At 36.4% G+C, this 26,538-nt stretch overlaps 2 protein-coding genes across 4 annotated transcripts in view; both read left to right on the top strand.

The window, feature by feature from the left end:
* The first annotated feature begins 4,373 nt into the window (after positions 1-4,373).
* Positions 4,374-7,571, top strand: LOC123315805. Its single transcript, XM_044901663.1, has 2 exons — positions 4,374-5,393; positions 5,902-7,571. Exons 1-2 carry the CDS (start codon positions 4,561-4,563, stop codon positions 5,918-5,920), a joined length of 852 nt encoding a protein of 283 aa, XP_044757598.1. The 5' UTR covers positions 4,374-4,560; the 3' UTR covers positions 5,921-7,571.
* Positions 7,572-12,885: 5,314 nt separating this feature from the next.
* The window catches only part of LOC123315853 (sulfite oxidase, mitochondrial-like), an 857,507-nt gene continuing 843,854 nt past the window's right edge, over positions 12,886-26,538 (top strand). The window contains exons 1-3 of one of the 3 annotated variants that reach the window (XM_044901741.1): positions 12,886-12,972; positions 13,028-13,170; positions 13,372-13,555. In XM_044901741.1, coding sequence (XP_044757676.1) covers positions 13,059-13,170; positions 13,372-13,555 — 296 coding nt within the window. In that variant the 5' untranslated portion in view covers positions 12,886-12,972; positions 13,028-13,058. Of the gene's footprint in view, positions 12,977-13,027; positions 13,171-13,371; positions 13,556-26,538 lie in introns of all 3 variants that reach the window. The other 2 variants (XM_044901739.1, XM_044901740.1) reach the window with 2 other exon arrangements.

Raw genomic sequence — 26,538 nt, 5'->3', positions numbered from 1 at the left:
AAAACGCAGCTAGAATGTCAGCGAATTCGCCGGTATTACTCACGGTCTGAATTATGTTTTGGCAGTTCACAACGGCAATATTTCCGGTGACGTCCAATTTCGTGTGTCCATCTATTAATTTTCTACCTCGTATGTCAACCAACAAATTGAAACAATTCAAGAAATCAGCTCCTATGATAGCTTTACTAGTTTGAGCTATTATGAAAGGCCATTGGAATTGTCTTCTCAGTCCTAAATTCAAGGTTAAAATTTTTGTACCAAACGTTGGGATGGTTGTTCCATTTGCAGCATATAACTTGAATTCGGAGTCGGTTGTTGTTTTTAATTTATTTTTATTTGCTGGAAAAATGGATACATCAGCGCCACTATCTATCAGAAATTGCCAACCTGTTTTTTTGTGCTTAACAAATAAGCGGAATTGGCGGTTTTCTTGTGTGGCAGCAGTGCTTTCCGCTTGCTCTACTGCCGATTGGAGTTTTCCGACGTCTTCCATGCACAAGGTGGTGTGCACTTTTCTGACAAGCATCTTTTTCCGTAACGAAAATGTCCATAACAGAATCTTCCATTAGGATTATATCTTCTACGATTTCTACGATCTGTGCTAGGAGATCTGCTCCTGCTACTATCTCGAGATCGGGAATCTCGTCTCCTCGATTGAATCGCGTCTATTTTCGCTTCTAAACTCGCGAATCTTGCATTTAAATCGTCTATAGGAGAACTGTTCTGATTTGAACTACTGACTGAAAATATTTCTTTCCGAGGATTTATTTCTAATATTTTATCTGCCATTACAGCTAATTTATCCAAAGATTCATCACTGACTATTATGATGTTCTTCATTGTGTCCGGCAGTTTGTCTAACCACAGCGTCTTCAGAGCTTTGTCGGTAATTTCGGAGCCTGCGAGTGCCTGCATTTTCCTCATTAATTGACTAGGTTTCATATCTCCTAGTTCAATACCCGTCAACAAAACTTTTAACTGCTTATCGTCGCTGACCTTATAAATGTCGATGAGGCGAGCTTTGGCTAGAGAAAATTTATCAGGAGAGTTACCTTTAATAATGTCCCATATGTTTTCCAAATATTTCGGTTCCATTTGTCCCACCAAGTAATTGAACTTGGTTTCCTCTCGGGTAATCCTAGAAGTAACAAACTGTGCCTCTATTTGTGTGAACCATATTTCGGGCTTTTCAACCCAAAATGGTGGAATTCGTATGCTGACTCCTGCTTCTTCGAGTGGTTGCGTCATGGCGGTCTGTTGAGCGTTGTTTTCATTCATGTTGATAATTACTGTTCACTTATTCACTCACTCACGTGTCCGTATTTCACTATTCGTAACGTTATTTTAGTCGAGGGTCACCAATTGTTAGACACTTTTACATTGAAACACTTTTCTGATTTAATTGTTTATTGACATCGAAAAGATTCGTACAAATTTAGAAAGGGAGGACGTGACGTGCCGCTTGGAGTTTCTCGGGGGACTGCCCGTGTTCGGGCGGTTCGGCTTTTTAGTACCTGCCGAACTTACCCTGTTGCCACTGTCGCCTTGTTTATATTCTTAAATCTGGGGAGAAATACTGCTACAGCATCAATGACTGCAAAAGACCACACCATAAACTTTTGCACAATCAGTCGAGAGAAAACAATTAAGTTCCACAAAATAGTAATGCCGCTGAAACCAATTGCCGTGTTTCTGATAGCATGAATGCACTCATGAAAATTCTACCAGTTATTTTGTGTCACAATGGTAAAGAGGTCGAAACATTTTATTGGATGATGCTTCTACAATCACTCTAATTGATGAAGAATTTGCAAACTCTCTAGATTTGAATGGTCCAAAGCAATCACTGTGTTTGCAATGGACAAACGAAGATATTACTCATCATGATAATGATTCTAGGATAGTGAGCTTCACAATCAAAGGGAAAAATAACGGATCAAAATTCCAGTTACGTCGTGTTCGTACAACAAAATTATCTTTACCCCACCAAACTGTAGATGTGAACAATTTGCGAAAAAATTATCCCTTTATTAATGACAAAGTGATTGCAATGCCCAACCCAAAATAATTATTGGGCAGGACAATTGGCCGCTTCTTGTCAATAGAAAATTAGTTGCTGGACCTTGGAACGGACCAGCAGTGAGCAAAACGCTTTTAGGTTGGGTACTTCACGGAAATTTGAAATACGGCGAGAAAAATCCAAATTCAGTGTGTCATATTCAATCTTTCGACATTTTCAGAGAAAAAGATGACTTAGATGTTCTTCACGATCTTGTCAAAAAACAATGGAGACTAGAGAAAATTGAAAATTCTCAGGAATTGGCTCCATCACCTCTAGATCGAAGAGCACAGAGGACTTTGGATACTGCAATGAGAAGAGTGGGACAAAGATATGAGACAGGACTACTATGGAAAAAAGAAGACTTAGTATTACCAGAAAGTAAAACGAATGCCTTCAGACGACTTCGTTGTGTCGAACGGAAAATGGATAAAGACAAAGATTATGCAGAAATGTACACTAAAAAATTTGAAGAAATGGAAGAAAAGAAATACATAAGACGACTATCAAAGAGCGAGATTGAAGAAGAATCAAATAAAATTCGGTATCTGCCCCACTTCGGTGTAATCAATCCAAATAAGCCCAATAAATTGAGAATCGTTTTCGACGCATCGGCAAAGAGTAATGGTATAAGTCTTAATGATTGTTTGTTGACCGGACCAGACCTTTACAATTCTCTACAAACAATACTTCTGAACTTCAGGATAAAGCAATATGCTTTCACAGCGGACATAAAAGAGATGTTCCTTCAAGTCAGAGTAAGAAAAGAAGATTGTTATGTACCAAGAATACTCTGGAGAGGCATGAATAGAAACGTAGAACCTGATGTCTATGAAATCATGGTTGTATTTTTTGGCTCATCCTGCGGACCGTGTCTGGCTCAAGAGGCCAAAAATAGGAATGCCAGAGATTTTGCAGAAACTTTTCCTGAGGCTTCAGAAGCTATTATACGTCATCATTATATGGATGACTATTTGGGAAACGCAGATGAGTTGGAAGATGCCAAGAAATTGGTAAGAGACGTAATCTACGTTCATGGACAAGGTGGCTTCATTATATGCAACTGGATTGCCAATGATGACAGAATTCTTGAGGACGTGGACATGGATCTTGTAGCACAAGGTCATAAGAAATTGGATAGTAATAATAGGGACATGGTGGAAAGAATTTTGGGTGTGTACTGGAATCCTGTAGAAGACACATTCTGTTTTCAGACAAAATTCAATAAGATCGATCGAGATATTTTGGATAACCGCAGGAGACCAACAAAGAGGGACATTTTGAAAATTGTTATGTCAATTTTTGATCCTTTGGGATTCTTGGCAAATTTCATCGTTCAAGGCAAAATTATTTTGCAAAATATTTGGAGAAGCAAAATTGGGTGGGACGATGAAATTACCCATACTCTCGAAAATCAATGGCAAATGTGGTTCTCAGATTTGAAGAATATTTATAAATTCAAAATTCCAAGACAATACTTCTCGTTGAATCGTCATAAGAGTAATATTCAATTACATGTATTTTGTGACGCCTCTGAGAACTATTATGCAGCAGTTGCCTATATAAGAGTTCAAGAAGAACAAGCAATCCAAACCAACTTTGTCACCGCTAAGACTAGAGTAGCTCCGTTACGACCCCTATCAATTCCCAGACTGGAACTGCAAGGAGCTTTGATGGGTGCACGTTTAGGAAATTATTTAAAAAAAGAAATGAACTAGAACATATCTTCTGTTTTCTATTGGACCGATTCAAGAACAGTTTTACATTGGATAAGATCAGAGGCACGACGATTCAAAGTATTCGTCGCTCAAAGGTTGGGAGAAATTCAGGACATCACTAATATCGCCGAGTGGAGATACGTATGTTCGAAAGAGAATGTAGCTGATGATCCCACAAAAAGAAAGATTTCTTGGGACTGTCAGCGATGGATCAACGGTCCTGATTTTCTGCGGAGAAATCCTGAAGATTGGCCAAGAGAGGTAGAAACTGAGAACTTCGGAATAGACCCAGACACTTTGGAAGAAAAGTTCGGTAATGTTCTTATTATTTCAACCAAAACAATTTTGTCTACACCTGATGCTCTAAGATTATCGAAATGGCAAAGATTGCTTCGAACTACTTCTTATGTCTTGAGATTTATCGACATTATGAAGAGACGGTGAAAAAGAGAACTTTCGGTTGAAGAGATCAACAAAGCTGAAAACCTTCTTTTCAGAAAAGTACAGGAGGAATCTTTCATGGAAGAAATAAATGCACTGATGCAAGGTAAACCCTTCTCATCTGTTAGATAAGGAATTTCAACATATGCGCCTAATGAATATTGAATATGTACACTGAAGCCAGTATGTTCTTGGGAATAAACCAGTACGCATCTCATAGTCATTTAATAAAATAATAATTCGTCAAGTCTCAAATATCAAGAAACGATATTTATTACATGGTGTCAGGTGTAGAAATTATACCTACAACGAAATCAATAACAAATATTATAATTTCTTCGAATGGAACAAAAACAGATGCCGAAATCCATCAAGATGTCCGACGATGCCGATGGAAGAGTCGACCACATGCCAAATTTGAAACCAATCAATGAATTAATTATTTCATCGAGTGAGAATAATGCATCAAATTGGAAAGAATGGTGGGAAAATTTCGAAATATACTCATTAGCAACAGGATTGATCGATTCCTCAGAATGCCGAAAAATTGCTGTCATGTTGCACTCCATTGGTTCCAAAGGTAGACAAATTTTCAACTCATTCAACATGAAAATCTCTGATACAACTTTAAATGATGTTAAAATTAAATTCGACAACTATTTCGAACCTCAAAAAAATCTCACCATGTTACGTCATACTTTTTTCACTAGAACACAAAAAGTGAATGAAAGTATAGATAATTTCATAACAGACCTTGAAAATTTGAGCATGAAATGTGAATTCAAGGATCTTCGAGAATCTTTAGTCAGAGATATATTCATTGCCAACATGAATTCTCATCTTACGAATATACGCCAACGTCTACTGCAGGAAGTCGATATCTCTCTTCAAAAAGCTGTTGAACTAGCCAAATCTGTCGTTCTGGCTCAACAAAATTCAGAGAAAATCCAGAAGGAGTCCATAGGAGGATCAGAACAAGTTCTTTTTATTAATAAAAAGAATTCCAATTCATATGAGAAATCTAGGCAATCAAGATCACAGAGCATCAGTAAATCATCCAGTGGCTACAGGCGTGAGTTCCAAAATCGAAGATCATCTCCCAGTAGCAACAGTGTTTGTGGAAGATGTGGTCAACAACATAGATACAAATGTCCAGCTTCAAATGTTAAATGCAGGTTATGTAAAAAACAGGGTCATTTTGCAAAATTTTGTTTCGAAAATACAAAATCAGTCAATAAATTAGAAATAAAAGACTATTCAAGTGATGATTCAATTTTTCCTTTTGTCGGTATGGTTAAAAATAATAATATTGTTAGTCAGAAAAAAGATTCTTGGTCTCTGAATGTTTTCATTGATAATTTTGAAGTCGAATGCATTCTTGATTCTGGTGCTGATGTTAATATCATGTCAATTGAAACTTTCAGGAAATTGAGTTTACCGGATTCATTAATTAGTAAATATCAAATTTCCATTAATAGTTTTGGAGGAAACAAGATACCAGTAATTGGAAAATGTGAACTTAAATGTTTTTTCAATCATACATATGAAATTTTCACATTTATAATTGTCAGCATATCTTGTCCAACTGTCTTGGGTTTACCCACATGTCAGAGAATTGGTATTTTGAAAAAAGTTTTCAATCTCACAAATAATGATTATAATAAAATTCTTAATGAATTTCAGGATGTATTTCAAGGCCTAGGATGTTTACCTCCAGTCTGCCATATCAAGTTACGTCCGGATGCTATTCCGCATGTCGATCCACCTCGAAAAGTGCCGTTTGCTTTACATGACAAATTGCGAAAAGAGTTAGAAAGAATGGAGAGCATGGATGTCATATCTAGAGTGTTAAAACCTACGTCTTGGGTTAATTCTATCGTCATTACTGTCAAAAAGTCAGGTCAGTTGAGAATATGTCTTGATCCAAGGAATCTCAACAAAAATATTATGAGAGAACATTTTCCTCTGAAAAACTTTGATGAAGTCAGATCAAAATTAATCAATGCTGCGTATTTTTCACATTTGGATGCTTTTTCTGGTTTTTGGATGTTGAAATTAGATGAAGAAAGTTCAGATTTATGCACGTTTCAGACGCCATTCGGTAGATATAAATTTAATCGTTTACCTTTTGGTATATGTTCGTCATCTGAAAAATTTGTTCAAGTTATGAATGATTTATTTGGAGATATTGAAGGAGTTTTAATTTTTGTAGATGAATTTTTAGTATATGGAGAAACTTTGGAGATTCATAATATACGTCTTAAAAATGTCCTACAAAGAGCTAGAGAAGTAAATCTTAAGTTCAATAAAGAAAAAAGTAAAATAGCAGTCACTCAAGTACGTTTTTTGGGTCATATATTCAGTAAAGAGGGTATTAAGGTCGATGATGAAAAAATTGAAGCTATCAAAAAATTACCTCCTCCTTCTAACACTAAAGAGCTTCAAAGATTTTTAGGGATGATTAATTTTCTCGATCCTTTCATCAATAACTTGTCTGAAAGAACAGAAGTACTTCGAAATCTATTGAAATCAAACAGTCAATGGATTTGGGATGAAAATTGTGAAATAGCATTCATTAATTTGAAAGATATTATTACCAAGTCCCCAGTACTAACCCACTACGATCCTAATTTACCTTTAGTTTTGTCTGTCGACAGTTCACAATCCGCTATTGGAGCAGTCATTATGCAAAATAATCGACCTATTGCCTACAATTCAAAAACCCTAACTTCTTCTCAAAGGAACTATGCTCAAATTGAGAAAGAATTATTTGCCATACAATTTGGTTGTGTCAAATTTCACCAGTATATTTTTGGTCATAAAATCACAGTACATACAGATCATAAGCCCCTGGTATATCTTTTCAAGAAAGCCCTCTTTGATATTCCTGCTAGATTACAAAGAATGATGTTAGCTTTGCAAGCTTATGAGCTGGATGTCATTTATGTACCAGGAAAACAAATGTATATTTCTGATACTTTGTCAAGGGCAGCTCTAAAAGAAAATTTTATTTCAGATTATGAATCTGATATTCCATATCATGTCAATATGACATATTCAACTTTTGCCATAACTGATAAATATCATGAAAAATTGTGTCAGAGTACTGAGTCAGATGAAACTTTGAAAATTCTAAAAAAATATTATTATGAAGGATGGCCCAAATCAAAAGAGAAAACGCATGTTTTAGCGAAACCTTTTTGGAATTTTCAAAATGAAATTCATGAAATTAAAAATTTGCTTTTTAAAGGAACTAAATTAATTGTCCCAGTAACAATGCAAAATGAAATTCTTCAAAAAATACATGAAGGTCATCAGGGTCACAATAAATGTCTTAATTTGGCTAGGGAATCTTTTTATTGCCCTAATATGTCTAACCAATTGAAAAATTTGATAGATCAATGCTCTGTCTGTGCAAAATTCCGGTCTGCCAATCAGAAGGAACCTCTTCAAAGTTATAGTATAACTAATTTTCCTTGGGAACGAGTTGGATTGGATTTCCTTGATTTTGATAATAAAATCTATTTAATAGTCACAGACTATTACTCTAAATTCATTGAAATAGCTTTATTAGATCGTGGCTATTCAGCACAAAAAGTGATAATAAGTCTCAAATCAATATTTGCACGTCATGGAATTCCGATGCAGCTTGTTTCAGATGGTGGCCCACCTTTCAATTCCCTTGAATTCAAATCTTTCATGTTTGATTGGGATATTGAACATGTCTTCTCGAGCCCCTATCATCCCCAATCCAATGGTCAGTCTGAAAGTTCAGTCAAAATTGTCAAGAATATACTCAGAAAATCCAAAGAATCTGAAACAGATCCCTATTTGGCTCTTTTACATTATAGATCTACTCCAAAATCTAATTTACCTTCACCGTCTCAGCTACTCATGTCTCGAAACTTGAGAAATAATATACCAGTTTTGAAGAAAAAATTAAATCCTAAGGTAGTAACATTCAAAACATACAAAAATAAATTTGAAAAATCCAAAGAAAGCCAAAAATATTATTATGATAAAAATAAAATGTCATTACCACTCCTTTATCCGAATGATCATGTATATTTCAAGAAAAATAACAAATCTGACTGGTCTCCAGCTATAGTAAAAGAAAGACTGAAATGTCAAAGGTCTTATATAATTGAAGACACAAATGGAGTAAGATACCGTAGAAATAGGATACACTTGAGATTTAGGTCAAATGACACTTGTCACAGATATGACATTGATCCTCGAAATTCAGCTGATGATGTTTTGAATTCTAAGTTAGAGGAAAACAAGGAAAGCATATATAGGACAAGATATGGTAGAACTGTGAAACCTCCTGATAGATTGAATATTGCAATGAGCTAGATGATTTTTGAAAGATAATGGTATTGTAAAAGAAAATAAATAAATAAATATATGTATTTATTGTCAAGAAGAAATATTTGGATAGTGTATATAGCTAGATGTAAAATGTATAATAAAAATTTCTAAAAGGGAATATTGGAATAGTTGAAAATTTTAAATGTAAATATTGTAATTTTCTACTTTGATAATTTTAAGCTTACTCTTAAGAAAAGGGATGTTAGATAAGGAATTTCAACATATGCGCCTAATGAATATTGAATATGTACACTGAAGCCAGTATGTTCTTGGGAATAAACCAGTACGCATCTCATAGTCATTTAATAAAATAATAATTCGTCAAGTCTCAAATATCAAGAAACGATATTTATTACATCATCGAGTAGCAGACTCCGAACACTAAATTGTTTTTTGTCGGAAAAAGATGGACTTTTGGGACTTGCTGGGAGATTAGAAAAATCCGAATTGAATGTACAGACAAGGAAACCTATCATTTTGGATCCACAACACAAAATTACGAAGCTTATAGTCCAAAAATATCACGAAGATGTTCACCATCATGGACAAGAAATAGTGATTAACAATTTGCGACAAAAATTTTGGATTTTGAGGTTGAGACAAACCGTCAAAAGCATTTGGAATAGTTGCCAGCTTTGCAAAATTCGACGTGCAACCCCAAGAATTTCAGTTATTGGTCAACTACCAGAATGCCGTATTCAACCGACTATCAGAGCCTTCATCAAAACAGGTATTGACTATTTTGGGCCGCTGGAAGTCACAGTAAAAAGAAGCCGGGAGAAAAGGTACGGAGCTATTTTCACATGCATGACGACTCGTGCTGTACATTTAGAAATAGCTCATGACCTGACAACCAATTCCTTCATCAATGTTCTTCGACAATTCGGCTGTCGGAGAGGCTTTCCAGATGAAATTTATTGTGACAATGGTTCTTGTTTTAAGAGTGCTGAGAAGGAAATTACCGAAAATTGAGAAAAAAGAAATTTTGGATTTCACTGTGATGAGAAAAATCAAGGTTTTCTTCAACCCCCTTCTAGCACCACATACGGGTGGGAGCTGGGAGAGATTAATACAAAGTATCAAGAAAATAATGAAAGAAATTTTGAAATGCAGATATCCGCCAGAACATGTACTCCGGACAGTACTTTTAGAATGTGAAAGCATTCTCAACTCCAGGCCATTGACTCATGTATCACTTGATTCGACGATGCAGAAAGTTTGACTCCCAATCATTTCTTGATTGAACCATCCAATATTTCACCATCATTCACCGAAACTGTAGAAAAAGACTTAAATTTGATGTCTTCTTGGAGAGCTGCACAAAGGTTAGCTGATATGTTTTGGTCAAAATGGTCAAGAGAATATTTACCTACGTTAATCAGAAGCAGTAAATGGCATAGAGACAATGGAGAAAGAAGCATACAACTGGGTGACGTTGTTATAATGGTGGATCCAGATGGACCTAGGAATTTATGGCAGAAGGCTGTTGTTATCAACGTCTACCCAGCAAAGGATGGGAAAATAAGAACAGTGGATGTTAGAAACTCCAACAACACCATTTATCGAAGACATGTTGCAAAACTTATTGTTTTAGTTAGATGTTAAGAAGTAATTGTCATCTCCCAAGTCCATTACTGGGTGGGAGAATTGTTATATTTTTCATGGAATTTTATAAGGTGTTATTTATTTTCTATTGTAAAATAGCCATTTGATGTTTCCAAGGTTTTCAAAAAAAAAAAATATTGAAAAAATATATTTGACGACTGATGACAGATTTTTTTTGACCATTTTTTCGACCTTCGACCGGATATAAACCAATTATTTACAGGTAAAGACTCTAACATCCATGTATCTGCGTCCTCCAGCATCGAAGGAACAATCTCCTCCACGCTTGGCAGGTTGCCAAGTTCTAGTAGCCCTCATTATTAATGACATGGAACAATTTGATATTATTGAAAAACCTTTCGAATTGTTGACAACAATATCCTATTACTTATAAAATATATAACTATTTCCTACAATATTATGTCTACGTTTACTGATGCTGAACATGCAGATATTCTTTTTGTGTATGGATACAGCATTGGTAATGCTTCCAAGTACAGACAGAATACCCTCTGTGTAGAGGCATTGAGTATTGAACCCTTAACTAATACTTAATGGAAGAGGGTAGATTCCCAAACAAGCGCATTCCTCGCGTGAGTGTCTTTTCATCCGCTGAAATTGCGGAAACAGGTACTGTGCAAAAAGGGTAAAAACGCTGATACTCCAGGACATCCAAACATTGTAGATGAAGCAATATTCATTTATATAAACCTTCTTGTTCATAATTTCATTATTTTTTCTGATTATCATCAGGAAAAGAAATAGAAGAAATTATTTTCATCATTCATTTTCCTATAAAACTTGAAATTTTCCTCGAATTTTCCATTATTTCTCTGATTCAGCGCTCTTCCTATCCAAACTCGTCGATTTGAATCTCCCGTCAGCTGCTTTTAAGGTCTGGACGGGAGGAAGCGGAAGCCGCACGGGTGAAAAGAACGCATTTTCACAATACGCTAGTGTCACAGACAAAAAACCCTGTCAAGAAGATTAGCACAGGTGTTACCATTCTCTTGATGTTTATGTTCTGTATATATAAACTACCTGACCCGGCAAACCTAGTTTTGCCATTTAAATTATTTCTAGGGTAGATAATAATAACTAACTCATCGTGATTGTGTGACAATGTGGCATATGAGTAAAGGAGACGTGCTGTGGATGATATTCCATAAACAAAAATGTGTTTCGATTTACTCGATATAACTTAACTTTTTGTCCAAATGTCGAAAACCTATAAGTACTCTATGATTGCTCGATTGGTCGTAAGAAAAAGGAATGCCTTTTTTTCTGTTCTGTACAATTTTTTTTGGGAATATTTTGTTATATAAACCTTGCCCTAACAATAATAAACACAACAAAAAAAGAATTGTCCAATTTGGAGCGATCGTTTGAACAATAAAGCATTTTGAAGTAAACCATAGATCCTCTTTTATTAATATAGATTTCTCAGAAGAAGTCGTAGGAATATAACAGAGATATAAATTGAAAAGAAGAGGTGCTAAAGCTGATCCTTGTGGAAGACCGTTATTTGAAGTTTTGAAATTACTATTATTATCATCAACAAAAACAAGAAACTTCTATCTGACAGCATGTTCTCTAGTAAGCGTACCATCTTTCCACACTTCAGATGTTTGAAAATCAAACCATCCTTCCATACTGTGTCATACGCTGCAGGTAAGTGAACTCTAAAAGAACTTTTAGAGAAAAATTGCTTCAGACGAAAAATACTAGAGTTCCGAGGATCAGAATGTACGACGAAGCAAATATTCCTCATTTTTCAAGTTCAAAATGGCTGGCCAAGAAAATTGTTTTATTTTGACAGCTACAGAACCCCACCTCCAACGATCAAAATGCACCGATATTCTGTTTTTTTTTCTATTCAGAATGTTTTAAGCATTCCTTCTCTAGAAGACAAGTCAGTTCAAAATGCCAGGCCGAGGAAATTGATGGCTAAAGTACATACAGGGATGACTTAAATATCCTAACATAATTTTTTGTTCATACTACAGCTCCGAGGATCAGAATGAACTATTCCGTCTAAAATGAAGCGCGTATTCCTCATTTTTCAAAATGGCCGGCTAAGAATATTATTGGATAAAAGACTGTATCAGAATGAACTCATAAAAATTTTTGTCACTGTATCGACAGTTACAGTGACTCTATCAAACACAGTGGCGACAATTAGAAATTTAGAAAGAATATGGCGGCTTAGAAGCACAGATTTCAATGTTATGATCTCTAATTCGGAATGCGAATTGGCTCACGTCACGTCACGTGATCAAATTCGCCATATTCTTGCTAAATCGATGAAAAACGAGACCACAATTGTCGCCACTGTCTCGTTAGAGTTACAGTGACTCTATCAAACACAGTGGCGACAATTGGAAATTCAGTATGAATATGGGGGCTTAGAAGCACAGATTTCAATGCTATGATCTCTAATTCGGAATGCGGATTGGTTCACGTCACGCCATGTGACCAAATCCGCCATATTTCTGCTAAAACGATGAAAAACGAGACCACAATTGTCGCCACTGTGTTTGATAGAGTCACTGTATCTACAGTCCGTTTTAAGCGCCATCTCATTGTCAAGCGTGTTTTCACTGTCCAAAATGAAGTCGGTTTTATTAATCTATGGTTTTTAGTACTAGAGATATGAGGGCGTTTCCTATCTTTGATTCTGAAAGTGACATATTTGTCAATCCAGTTAATATCCATATTCAGTTTGGAGTTTTTATCAGATGAAGATGTTTTATCGTAAGCTAGGAGCCTTGTATGATAGCATGTAAGAATGATACAGTAGTGGTAGTAACTTTTCAATTTTAATCATCTTCAGATTTGGACGTGCTACATATGAATATCTTCATATGAATTGCAACTTCAGGAACAACAATTATAATGAAATTAATTCTAGATCTTTGAGAAAGTATTTATCCCTGTTGGCTACTTTAGGATACCTCACTTATCATTTCAATTATTGTGAGTATACCAAGTATTCGGAACAGTCGTTTCAAAAAAGACTGATCAGCTGGAATCATTGTTGAGTATTTACATGTGTGATGAAATACGATTACATGAAAGAATGCCTTTCATTTGCTGATCATCAGTCTTTTATAGAATGGCTTTGTAGCAAAAATATTATATGTGCTGCAGTATTCTTACCTTACATTGGATTCGTAGGTAATAAAAGAAAATATGTTTTCGCCAAGGAAGATATCAAAAACATGAGTTCTACAGCAGCTTTTTCATCCTCCGAAAAAGATACTTCTCGACCAATTCCACCTCATTTGACAGCCCCTAAGATTCCTGAACGTCCGGATCTCCCCACTTATACGAGGTCTGATCTTCTCAAACATCGATGCCGGTGGGTATTTTAGCTATTAGATAGGTTGTCTGTGATTAGATATATTACAAAAGAAGGAAAACCTTACTTTTGAACTACTCTTCCGAATTAGAATAAGAATTCTTGAGTTGTTTCTGAAGGCCTCTTCTTAGATGTCTAACGGGTTATTCTTCCATGCGACAAAACTAAGATGTCGAACTAAATTAGGATGCGATAGATTTCCTTTGCCCATTTTGTAGTGCTCCATGAGACACAAATCCAGTATTGAGAATCCTGGCCCTGGCGATTTTAATTTTTCACAAAGAATAATTGAAAATTACATATTGTACAAGCAAGTTTGAATATAAACAAATATTGCACAAAGCCGAGAAAATATGAGCGACAATGAGATGAATAGAAGAAATTGAGTAGTGAAATATAAAGCAAGGTCAACAACAAAATTCACTATCACCAGGATAACACATGTTGATCAACTGTTTTTTTTTATTTCTTTTCGCTTCTTCTCTGTTTTCCATCCATTATACCTAATTTCCTGGGCAAATTATCGCAAAGTTAGATACTATTACTTATTCCATTTTGCCGTGTTTTACTTGCGAATATAAAGCATATCATCATGTTTGTTAGTATTAGCATAGAAATCTCCATATTTTCTTTAATTAATGTAGAATATTCCGACTCATATACAGGATGTCGCGTAATTAAGGGATAATATCTTTGAGTATTCAACTCAAGGATAACATGATACCTGCGGGTAGAGGAGGTTAGAACGGTTCAGGAAAATATGTTTTATGTCAAACGACCCCAATAATCGAGCAATAATTAAAACGGATTTTCGTTCGATCTCCTTGTTTACTACCCACTAGTTTTCTACTAGCTCGAATGCAAATTTTAAGCGACAAGCTAGCCTCAGCTGCCAGCGTTGTCAGGTTTGAGCATTTTTGCTTAGAATTGTAAAATTTACATATTATTTTTGGGGGACTGACAAAAGAGGGGAAGTCGGATCTAAAATCTGGGGAAACCGGTGTTGGGGAAACTCAACTTGGAGAGACACTGCACTGTATGACCTAATTTTTGTTTTACCAGAAAAAAACACGAATTGGCATCAGGAACCTACCTTTGACAGGCACTTCTGAGATATTGCGAGTCAATAATAATAGACGGAGAGCCAGAGCCAAAAAAAGTCTCTGAATTTCTTAAGCCTGGTTTTTTCTCAGGTGATTACAATCATAATATACAAAAAAATGCTGCGGTCAGTCAAGTGGATGTTAGAACATGTGCCTCTGGTGCGCGATCAAACATGTCGTGATCACCGACATAATAAAATCAATTTCTTAAGGCTGAAACTTTATTAACTTTCGTTTTTTGGTATGTAAATCAAAATTATGATAGTCAGTCAACGTCCAATCGGGACACAGCTGGTCAGTCAGCTTTAATGTGCGTAGCGCGAGGCGTAGCGTCGTTTAGAAGGGTGCAATTCGTTTATTAAGCGTGAAAATTTTTTGTAACTACTACTACTATATTATTAATGAATAAAATGGTCAGTCAGCCATTCCGTAGAACAACGCCTGTAAGTCAGTGGATAAAAAATCAAATTTTTTTCGCTCTCTATAGATATTACATCATAATCATTCAAAATAACACATTTATTTTAATAAGGTACTTCCATGTCGCATTTGTGCCTTAAAATCTCAGAAATAAAATTCGTTCGAAATCAATAGTGTACTCAACTAACGCAGGTATACGCATTTTCATTTTATGGTGATTTTCAAACATTTTTAACTAATATTCATTTAATTCATTAGGGATAACAAGCTATAAATAATCATCACATAATTCATCATCTGAATCTTTCATATCATTATTCTCAGTATCGTGATCTGACACGTCAAGCTCAGGTGTTGCAGAATGTAAAAAATAAATAAATTTGTGATTGTTTAATTCAGATAAAGATATTTCTATACCTGTATTTTCTTGTAAAGGTTGAATAATATAATCCTGTACAAGTTTTGGTAATTGATCGCCTTTGAACCAATCACACTCATATTTCTCATCCACCAATTTCCAGCCGTAGTCAGTAGGAGATAGCTCCGTTGGAATTTGACGGTGAGCATTAAGTCAAATATTTGTAATGAATCTCGCTTTTAAGAACTGCTGTATCAATTCTCACTGGCATGGTGGCATACTCGACCCATCTACATTGATTATTTTAATTTTAAAATGATCGTTTGTGATACTAAGACATTTATACGTCTTCGAAAATAAAACGAATCTTGCCTCGTCAATTGATTTAATTTTTTTCAAGATATAAAAATGGAAAACAAATTCTTGAACCCTATTTAACATATTATTCTGGTTGCTTTCATCTGCAAGTCCAAGGTCAGCGAATGTTTTTTGAAAATCTTCGCTCTGCTTCATTATCTGTAGAGGTTTTTTTTACCTTTCTCCTAAACAGCTGTGTTAAAATCACTTCCAATTAGAGCATGCAGTCCAGGAAGAGCATTGCAAACAGAATTTCACAATTTTTGATGCATTCTACGGACATTAATCATCCATTGATGATTCCTAGTCCCAACTTCTATCTACGCGCATTAACCCTACATTACTCGCGTGGTCTACGATTGTAGACCATACCTATTCGAACGATAAAAAATAAATGTTGAAATCTAAGACATTGAAGTTTCCTCTCAAAGAGAAGCATTATTTTATCACAAAGTTTCAATTATATGAATAACAAGTGGTCAAATAAACGATATCATCATAGATAATCTTTGAAATATATCAACGTAATATTTAAAGTTAAAATGAATATGGTCTACACTTGTAGACCACGCGAGTAAATACGATCTAAAAGAGGGCGCGACTAACGCAGGGTTAATGCTGACTGACCAGTTGTGTCCCGATTGGACGTTGACTGACTATCATAATTTTGATTTAGATACCAAAATACAAAAGTTTATAAAGTTTCAGCCTTAAGAAATTGATTTCATTATGTCGGTAATCACGACATGTTTGACCGCCCACCAGAGGCACATGTTCTAACATCCACTTGACTGACCGCAGCATTTTATTGTATATTATGATTGTAATCACCTGAGAAAAAACCAGGCTTAAGAAATTCAGAGACTTTTTTCGGCTCTGGCTCTGGGACTGTAAGGTACTAGAACCATTGGCGCAGCGGCAGAAAGTACACGTAGATAATCAAGAATAATATATGTTATCGTTGGTTTTCGTTGGTTATATGTGTGGATGTATATTGAGTGAGACGGTGGAACGGAGAAAATGGATAACTAATACCACGCGTTTGGTGTGTTCGGTATTTACAGAGGACTCTGAATTGCCGAGGTTTTCCGGCTTGGGTGAGCCTGTTTTTTTATTCAACAGAGTTTCACAGGAAAAGGGATTCCAGCTGAAAATTGTTCGTACTTCGTTCAAAACTACTTTCATATTCATGAAAGTTCATGTGTACCTACACATATTTTGTCGAATGCAAATTTCAAGCGACAAGCGAGCCTCAGCCGCCAGCGTTGTCAGGTTTGAGCATTTTTGCTTAGAATTGTAAAATTTACACATTATTTTTGGGGGACTGACAAAAGAAGGGAAGTTGAATCTAAAATCTGGGGAAACCGGTGTTGGGGAAACTCAACTTGGAGAGACACTGCACTGTATGACCTAATTTTTGTTTTACCAGAAAAAAACACGAATTGGCATCAGGAACCTACCTTTGAAAGGCACTTCTGAGATATTGCGAGTCAATAATAAGGTACTAGAACCATTGTCGCAGCGGCAGAAAGTACACGTAGATAATCAAGAATAATATGTTATCGTTGGTTATATTATGTGTGGATGTATATTGAGTGAGACCGTGGAACGGAGAAAATGGATAACTAATACCACGCGTTTGGTGTGTTCGGTAGTTACAGAGGACTCTGAATTGCCGAGGTTTTCCGGCTTGGGTGAGCCTGTTTTTTTATTCAACAGAGTTTCACAGGAAAAGGGATTCCAGCTGAAAATTGTTCGTAATTCGTTCAAAACTACTTTCATATTCATGAAAGTGCATGTGTACCTACACATATTTTGTGGCTGAAACCTGACATATGTATTGCACTTGATAACAAAAATTAAATCGGTGTCGATGCATTGCATCTGTTTATTCATGTGTGGGCGAATATTGCGGTCGCGTTGATTCCTGTATGCGTATTTTGAATTTATCGAGAAACTCAAATCCGGGATTTTCTTGGCCCAATCATTTTCCTGATATATCCGTGGCCTTCCTTATTATCGGTAAGCCTCCTTTACTGGCCCATTGGAGTGAAGAACATTGAACCCTTTCCATCCTCATAACTCCCGTTCTAAATTGAACGATTCCGAGCATGAAATCACTCTAAAGATTTTGCATGATGAAATTATAAGAAGTAGAGATGAACTGAACGTGGAATGCAAGTAATCGAGGCGAATATCATTTTGGAAGTTGAGACTCTCAGAAAAAAAGTTTTCACCTTGGAAAAGGAGAACGCTGAGCTAAAGGGGACTGTTCGGAATTTGAAAAGTAAAGTAAGAAAGAATAACTTCGTTATATATGGCCTAAACTCGGACATACGAGAGAGACTGAGCGCAAATTTTATTTGCCAGGAACTAAATAGACTCCTACGACTAGAACTCACTACTGAGTCAGACATCAATGATGTCTACCACCTGGGAAAATATGAAAAAAGTCCAATCAGAGTTGAGTTATTCAGGTCGATTCTGTTCGCATCTTTTTATAACATTGCTAAATCTACAACATTGTTGTAATTATAAAATATAGCAATATGACTGAGCGAACGAATATTCTGTTTCACCGTTTTACGCAAGATTGGTTATGAGTTTTGGCCATAGCAATATTGTTGAAAAATTATCGAATTTTTGAGCTGACAACACTGTTTTGAAGGGTAAGATTCTCATTTCATAGAAAAGAACATGTAATTCTATAATTGTTCTATGGAAAAGAAGAATAAGTTGTGTTTAATCAAAGAGTATCATCAATCGATACTCTTTGGTTTAATGTTTTATTCGGTATTTGGATTGTGAGTTTTTGGTTGAACTGTGCATCATGTCTGGAAATAAGAAAACAACAAAAAATCAGATGGAATTGATTTGATAATCAATCTCCTACAAATTCTCTATGGATTTTCACCCACTTGTAGGTAGAAAGGAACTGTATTTTTACTGGTCGGTTCCTCAACCAATCCATTCAACTCATATTTCCTCATTCAAGCGAAACAGTTCCAGAAACTTTTCATCAGGCAATTCAAATGAATTAGTGGTGTCACTAATATGTCGAAATTGTAGTCTCATATTTTCGCTATAAATGAAAAGTTCAAATGAAGGTTTCCAAAAAGGTACTAAAACGAAGCATGTTTATAATTACTTGCCTATTTTCTAAATTTCTAACGCTCTAAAGAAATGGAAAAACAGGAGATTCAGTGCCATTTTCAACTCTGTTATGAAATAGCAAGTACTTAAATGATGTTGCTGATATAGCAAACTGAAATAACAAGATCTTCTAGGAATTGACAGACCATATTGCTCAAAATCAATGATTAGAATACCAGTTTCTCAAACTTTGCTGTGATAGCAATATCTTTTCTATAACCATATTACTATTTCCAAACAGAATCGACCTGATTGTCTTACCGAGTAAAGGAGAAACTATTTCAGAATCTGCGAAGGCTGAAGGGGAAAGAGGTGTATTTCGCTCACGATTTAACGAGACATCAACGTGTAGAGTACCATCAGCTGCGTGGATCTTTCCGACCTGAGAATAATAATAATAATAATAATTATTTAGAAACTTTGGATCATGCATGACAAATTGACCTCCGCAATAAATGAAATGAAAATCCTGAAAGAATGCCAATATTCCTTACACATGGCACAACGTACCTGTTACCTAAAGACCAAAGGAATACAGAAGATCCATCCAAATACCGACCAATCACATGTCTTCCAACGATGTACAAATTAATCACATCGTGCATTTCAAATCGAATTCACAACCATTGCGAAAGGAATAACGTCATCGCCATGCAACAGAAAGGATGCACCAAAGAGAGTCGAGGGTGCAAAGAACAGCGAATAATTGATTCAGTTATCTGCAATCAAGCGTTCTCCAAGCGAAGGAATCTTTACGCTGCGTACATAGACTACAAGAAAGCATTCGATTCCATACCTCACGAATGGCTCTTGACTATCTTGAACATTTACAAGGTGGATCCTAATATTGTTAAGTTCCTGAAAAACGCCATGTCAACCTGGCGTACTAGTCTTCAAATGAAAGCAGCAGATGGCTCCATTACAACAGGACCTATTCCAATAAGACGCGGAGTTTTCCAAGGGGATTCGCTGAGCCCTTTGTGGTTCTGCATGGCCCTGAATCCCTTGTCTCATAGATTGAACTCTACGGACTACGGATTTGCCATCAAAAGCGGCAGTAGAACTATGATGAAACTGAATCGTCTCCTTTACATGGACGATTTGAAACTCTTCGCATCTACCAAGAGGCAAATGCAACTGATGCTGACAATGGTGGAAGGATTCTCGGAAGACATCAAAATGAAGTTTGGACTAGAAAAATGTCGACTGCTGAACATAACGAGAGGGAAAATAGAAGATGGTACCTTCAAACTCAAGGAAGGTGCAGAAATTGAAGCATTAAAGGAAGGGGACACATACAAGTATCTGGGTATAAAACAGGCAAGAAAAATCAATCAGAGCCAGATGAAGAAAGAACTAACGGAGGAATTCACCCGAACATTAAGAAGGATAATGAGAACTGGCCTTAACAGCAAAAATCTGATAAAAGCTATCAATACCTACGCTTGCTCGGCGTTGAGCTACTCATTCGGTATCATCTCTTGGACCACCACCGATTTAGCAGCCTTACAGAGAAAAATAAGGACGATGCTGACTAAACACAATAAACATCACCCCAAAAGCTCACCGAGCTACCGAGCTACCACGACATCTTGGGGGTAGAGGAATTGTTGATTTGTCCAACCGTATGACCCAGGAAATTGAAGGACTTCGAAAATATTTTCTGAGCAAGGCTACTTCATCAGAACTCCATCAAGTAGTTTGTGTTGCTGATAGTTCTACACCGTTAAAGCTACAGCAGGACCACTTGGAAACCGTCGAACACTCTGCAGAAAGTAAAATGCAGAAACTGATTGGCAAACCTTTGCATGGGAGGCACCAGAACGAGGTCAACCATGATTACGTCGACATATCTGCGTCGAACTACTGGTTGACTTCCGGAAGGTTGTTTCCTGAGACAGAGGGCTTCATGCTCGCCATCCAGGATCAGGTGATTCCAACAAGGAACTACATGAAATATATCGCCAAGGATGCCTCAGTGGCGGATGATAGCTGTCGTTATGGCTGTGCGACACATTAAACTATCCAGCACATCACCGGGGGATGTCAGAAGTTCGCGGACACGGAGTCCAAAAATAGACATGATGCCGTTGCCAAGATTCTTCACCAAGAATTGGCACTAAAACACCAACTTCTAAGTTCGAAAAAGGTTCCTTATTACAATTACCATCCGGATGCTGTATTGGAAAATGAACATCACAAGCTATACTGGGATCGCACGGTTCTCACAGACCGGAAAATAACCCACAATAGACCAGACCTCATATTGTTCAATAAGGATGAGCACAGAGCACTATTCATCGATGTGGCGATTCCAAATAATAACAATCTTCTAGATAGACACTGTTCAAAATCGAGGGTGTTATGATTTTTAATTAAAGAGTAGTGGACTGTATTAAAAGATAATTGAGTTGGAGATGGTATAAAAACATTTATTAAGTATCATTCACAACCATAAAATGAATATGTCACCTGCATGAAGCTAATACAGTAAAAAGCAACTAATATTAACCACATCTATAAACTCAGAGAGACAATATCCAATTAAAAAAAAGAGAAGGTCCAGAGCAGTTCAAATGAGAAGTCATTTGATGTCAGACTTAGACGTTGAGGAGTTCAATAAATTCAATATCAACACAACGGTTACACAGTGATAGGGCAATCAATTGAAAATTGATTGCGAGAGCCTCCTTTTTCTATCAGAAAACGCGAAGGTTAGAATACTGAATTTTAAAGAGAAGACGCGAGAGTACAGAGAAATAGGCCCGAGGTAAAACTGCAATGTCTAAGTTTGATCATCAACGAGAAATCGATGCATTAAATTTGAGTTGATCAATAATATTAATGTAAGTATGAGCAGAACAAGAGTAGCACAAGTTAAATGAGAAGCACAGAATTAATGAATTTGAGAAGCACTAGAATATTAAAAATAATATGAAAAGGGCAGTAAATTCTAATTAAATGAGAAGTTTGATAATAATTAATTAAATGAAAAGGACAATCATAATTAATATGAGAAGAACATAGTATGCCACCAATATCTCCAGACAAAAATTAAGAATTCTTCAATTAAATGTCCAGTGCATCTCCAACAAATTAGCTAAACTTGAAGTTCTACTTGACGAAAAGAAACCAGATATTGTATGTATTTCTGAGCACTGGTGCACTGCTGATAGTGTACTGACAATGACCATCCCTGGTTACCATCTGTTCGATTTCTACTGCCGTCCCAGCAGAGAACACGGTGGATCGATGGTTTATGTGACGACTGAACTGCAAGTTAAAAAATTATCCGTGTCTCAGTTTTCCGAGGAGATGCAATTCGAGGTATGTGGTTTTAAAATGCATACTCATGAAGTGCGACTGATAGTTCTCAGTGTGTACCGACCCGGCTCAGGTGATCTTGAAGTGTTCTTGGATAGAATGTCCCATACCTTGAACTATTGTTACAGTAAAGGAGATGTGATATTTGTCTGTGGTGACCTGAACATTAATTTTCTCCAGAATAGCTGTCTTAGCCTTAAGTTATTTTTGGATTTCCTTGCTTGTTTTAATTTGCACTTATCATCAAAAGATCCTACTCGAGTTTTTACTGATGTAACGGGGCGTACGTCCACATCCAAAGTCGATTATATTTTGACTAACATCGATTCAGATTGTCACACAGCTAAGGTATTTGAGGCCTTCATTGGTGATCATCGTGCTTTGTTACTTGATTTTTTTGTGAATTTCAGTGCAAATAATTCTGGGACCAAGAATATGTCAAACTTGACCAGAAAACTTAATCAGAACAATTTGTATGATTTTGCTCTTAGTATTTCGAATTGTGACTTCCGACAAATCTATGATAGTGTGGATGTGGATGAAAGTTTCGGGTCATTTATCTCCTCAGTTCGGGAAATGTTCGAGACTTGCTGCCCACTGACGGAATGTAAACATTTTTCCCAAAACAACAACAAAAAGTGGATTAATGCAGAGATTGTCACAGCCAAGAAAGAGCTCAAGAACCTTCATTGGTTACATCAAAATTTGTCATGCCAATCAACCTATAATTTATATAAGCGAGCGAAAAAATCTTACAGCACACTAATTAGGGATACTAAATTAAGATATAATAACCAACTCATACAAAATTCTGAAAATAAAAACAAAACTATTTGGAGTTTGGTGAATGCTATGACTGGAAGATCCAACAGAATAATACGACCAATTGAGCTTCTGGTTGATGATGTTTCGTACACTAAGGCTGAAGATGTTGCGATGTTCTTCGTTGATTATTTTTCTACCATAACTGAGAGAAAACTCAACTCCTTTTACAAAAATTTATCTTCTTTTCCCGGTACCCAATCCAGAATACTCGATTCAAATTTTTTTTTCTATCCTGTTGTAGAGTGTGAAGTATTGGACACTATAAAATCACTTAAGAGCAAAATGAGTAGTGGAGTTGATTCTATTTCTTCTCGTATCTTGAAGCTGATTAGTGTGGATATTGCTCCACATTTAGTCCATCTGATTAATCTTTCTATAAGCTGTGGCGTTTTCCCTCACCTCCTCAAAAGGGCTGTAGTCGTTCCCATTTACAAAAATAACTCTGCATATGATGTAGCAAACTACAGACCAATTTCCATCCTAAGTGTTTTTTCTAAGGTCTTTGAGCGAATTGTGTTCAATAGAATGATGAACTACTTGGACAAATACCATATACTTGATACCTCTCAGCTTGGGTTTCGATCAGGTCGCTCAACTCAGTCAGGAGCACTTTATTTTGTTGAATTCGTGTATGAGTATCTCGATGATGGCCTGTTCGTCGCCGGGTTATTTTTTGACCTCTCGAGGGCATTCGACAGTCTTTCTTTTCAAGTTCTTCTTGACAAGTGCTACAATTTGGGTTTTAGAGGTGTGTTTCTTGATTGGCTATCAAGTTATCTTAAGGGTCGAACAATGTCCGTCAAGGTGGCTGATTTCATTTCAACCGAACGAGAGTTGAACCTTGGAGTCCCACAAGGTTCCGTTCTGGGACCACTCCTTTTCCTACTATTCATTAATGACTTACCTGACTATCTGAGAAAGATGATGGCTAATTCTTCTAATTTCTCAGATCTACTTCCGCTAATCAAGTTCATCAGAATACTTTTGTTTGCTGACGATACCTCTATGTTGGTAACTGCTCGTACTTTTGATGACCTTCAGGAACTGTGTTGTAAGTTGGTGAAATGCTTTGTTGAGTGGTGTCGTTCAAATTCACTCATAATAAACATTGAGAAAACACAATGTGTTCATTTCACTCTGAGGGGTCGTGAGCGAGTTCTAGTTATACGTCATATGGATGACATCATTTCGTCGGCGCAGCACTCAAAATTTCTTGGTATTTACATCGATTCCAATCTAAGATGGGTTGCACATGTCGATTCCGTTTGTAAGAAACTAAATAGTTCTTACTATGCAATAAGCAGGGTCAAAAACTCACTTCCTATAAGCGCTATTGTCAACATATATTATAGTCTTGTTTACAGCCATCTTTCCTATAATATTATGCTCTGGGGAAACTCCACTGATGTTGATAGGGTATTCTTAACTCAGAAAAGAATCTTGCGAATGATGTTCAATATCCATCCCAGAACCTCTTGTCGTCCGACATTTGTAGAGAGTGGGATTCTAACAGTGGCGTGTGTATACATCTTTAAGTGCCTGGTGTATTTTAAGGAGAATGAGAGGGACTTCATAAAACTTTCCAGCTTTCACAGCTATAGTACTAGAAATGGGGAACTATTCCACATTCCCAAACATAAAACAACTAGATTTGAATATTCACCAAAATATCAGTGTATCAAATTATTTAATCATTTACCAAAATGTGTTAAGTCTCTCGAACTCAAGGAATTTAAAAAGAAGGTTAAGGCTAAACTGATTAAGGAATGTTTTTATAGTGTTGCTGATTATTATCGACAACCATTTGTATTTCAAGTCGAGTAATTTTTCTGTTTTCTTTTTGTTTTTTGACCTGTCCTATACATGTTTGTTTATATGTCTCAGAGGATCAATAAATATATTATTATTATTATTATTATTATAATTCATATACATTGAGATGATCTTGAAGAGTGCAAAAATTTATCAATGAATTCAGCATTTACAGAGACCAACTGCTTACAAGTAAGCACGATTAGAACGTTCATCAGAAAAATAGAAGAAACAATTGATAAATTAAGAGAAGTCATGAGAGTACTGAGTTGAATAAATCTCTAATCGTAGATTTTGAGATGTGCTGAAGGCTGAGAAAACTAACATGCATGTTGAATCCGATGAATGAATATAGAAGAGAAACAATGAGAGTACATATTTTAAGGAGTAGACCATACCAAGTGAGTAGACCTGAGTGTTCGAGCAGACTTTCCAGGGTGGAGCCTAGGTCGAGGTGTATCGAGCATTATCACTGATCGCTAAACGAAACTTGAGGTGTTCATATCCTGTTCTGAGAAAAACAGCTACATCCAGGGTCCACCCTGGAGAATATGAGGATTCATTCATCTGAAACTCAACACCATGAATTAGTCATATGTATAAGAGGTGATCATACGAGTTGTTATAAAAATGATAAAACTGATTCTAATAATAAAGGGTGTTACGAGAAGACAGGAAATCAGATATCATTTTTATAGAGATGAACTTGAGAAGTTTCAATCCTGGTGCTACATACCCATTTTCATGTGAGAAAATCTAGAGAAGTCTGAAAATCTATATAAATTATGAAATATAATAAAATATATAGTTTTGAGAAGACAATAGTTCGATTTGAGTTGAGTAGACATTTCAATTGAGCAGTGCTCGCAAGGATTCGGAATCTATTTCTAGATTCCGGATCTCTTGCACGTGGACTAATTTCAGTACAATGAAATTATCATGAAAATGGTGTAATGTATGATGTTGAGCAGTCTGAGAGTACGTTACCTTATGAGATGAACAATTTAGCACCAGGATTGATGCGAGATGACTTGAAAATTAACAATTAGAAGAGGCGAGCGTGAAAATGAGGGGTTAGAAAAGCACAATGAAAGCTAAGAGACGTTACTTCTACAGAGCTAACAAAGAGAATGAATTAAAAATGGCTTCAGCGGAAACTGGACATCTGACATCTTGTAGAGGGGGCTGCGCCGTCGATGCTGTCGAGTGGAACATCCTTGAGAACTGCCAGTGGCGTCGTTGAGAAGGGGCTGAATTTTCAACATTCCGCCCGCCATAACTAACAGCGTTAGTTATCGAGAAGACTTGAGGGGTTGAAATTCTTTCTTGCTTCGTCTGGAGTGGACACTGGCAAAATTGCCAACTTCGAGATCGGTCTGGTTAGAGTGGACGTGGAGGTCTTGAGAGTGACGACGCGAACAAGGCCGTCTGTCCCTGGGTGCACAGCCATTACTCGCCCTAATGGCCACTTGCAAGGAGGTAATCTTTCATCAGTGAGGAGTACTAGTGACCCAACCTTTATGTCATGGGCTGGATTGTGCCACTTTGAGATGGAGAGTTGACGTTGTAGAAATTGAGTTGACCATTTGGACCAGAACTGCTGGGTGCGTTGCTGAATTAACTGCCATCTT

Source organism: Coccinella septempunctata, chromosome 6 (assembly GCF_907165205.1).
Source record: "Coccinella septempunctata chromosome 6, icCocSept1.1, whole genome shotgun sequence".
Lineage (NCBI taxonomy): Eukaryota > Metazoa > Arthropoda > Insecta > Coleoptera > Coccinellidae > Coccinella > Coccinella septempunctata.
This window is presented reverse-complemented; position numbering and strand designations above follow the sequence as displayed.

What these genes read in the sequence shown, in the direction of transcription:
- LOC123315805 (XM_044901663.1), top strand. Translation starts at nt 4,561, where the DNA reads ATGGAACAAAAACAGATGCCGAAATCCATCAAGATGTCCGACGATGCC.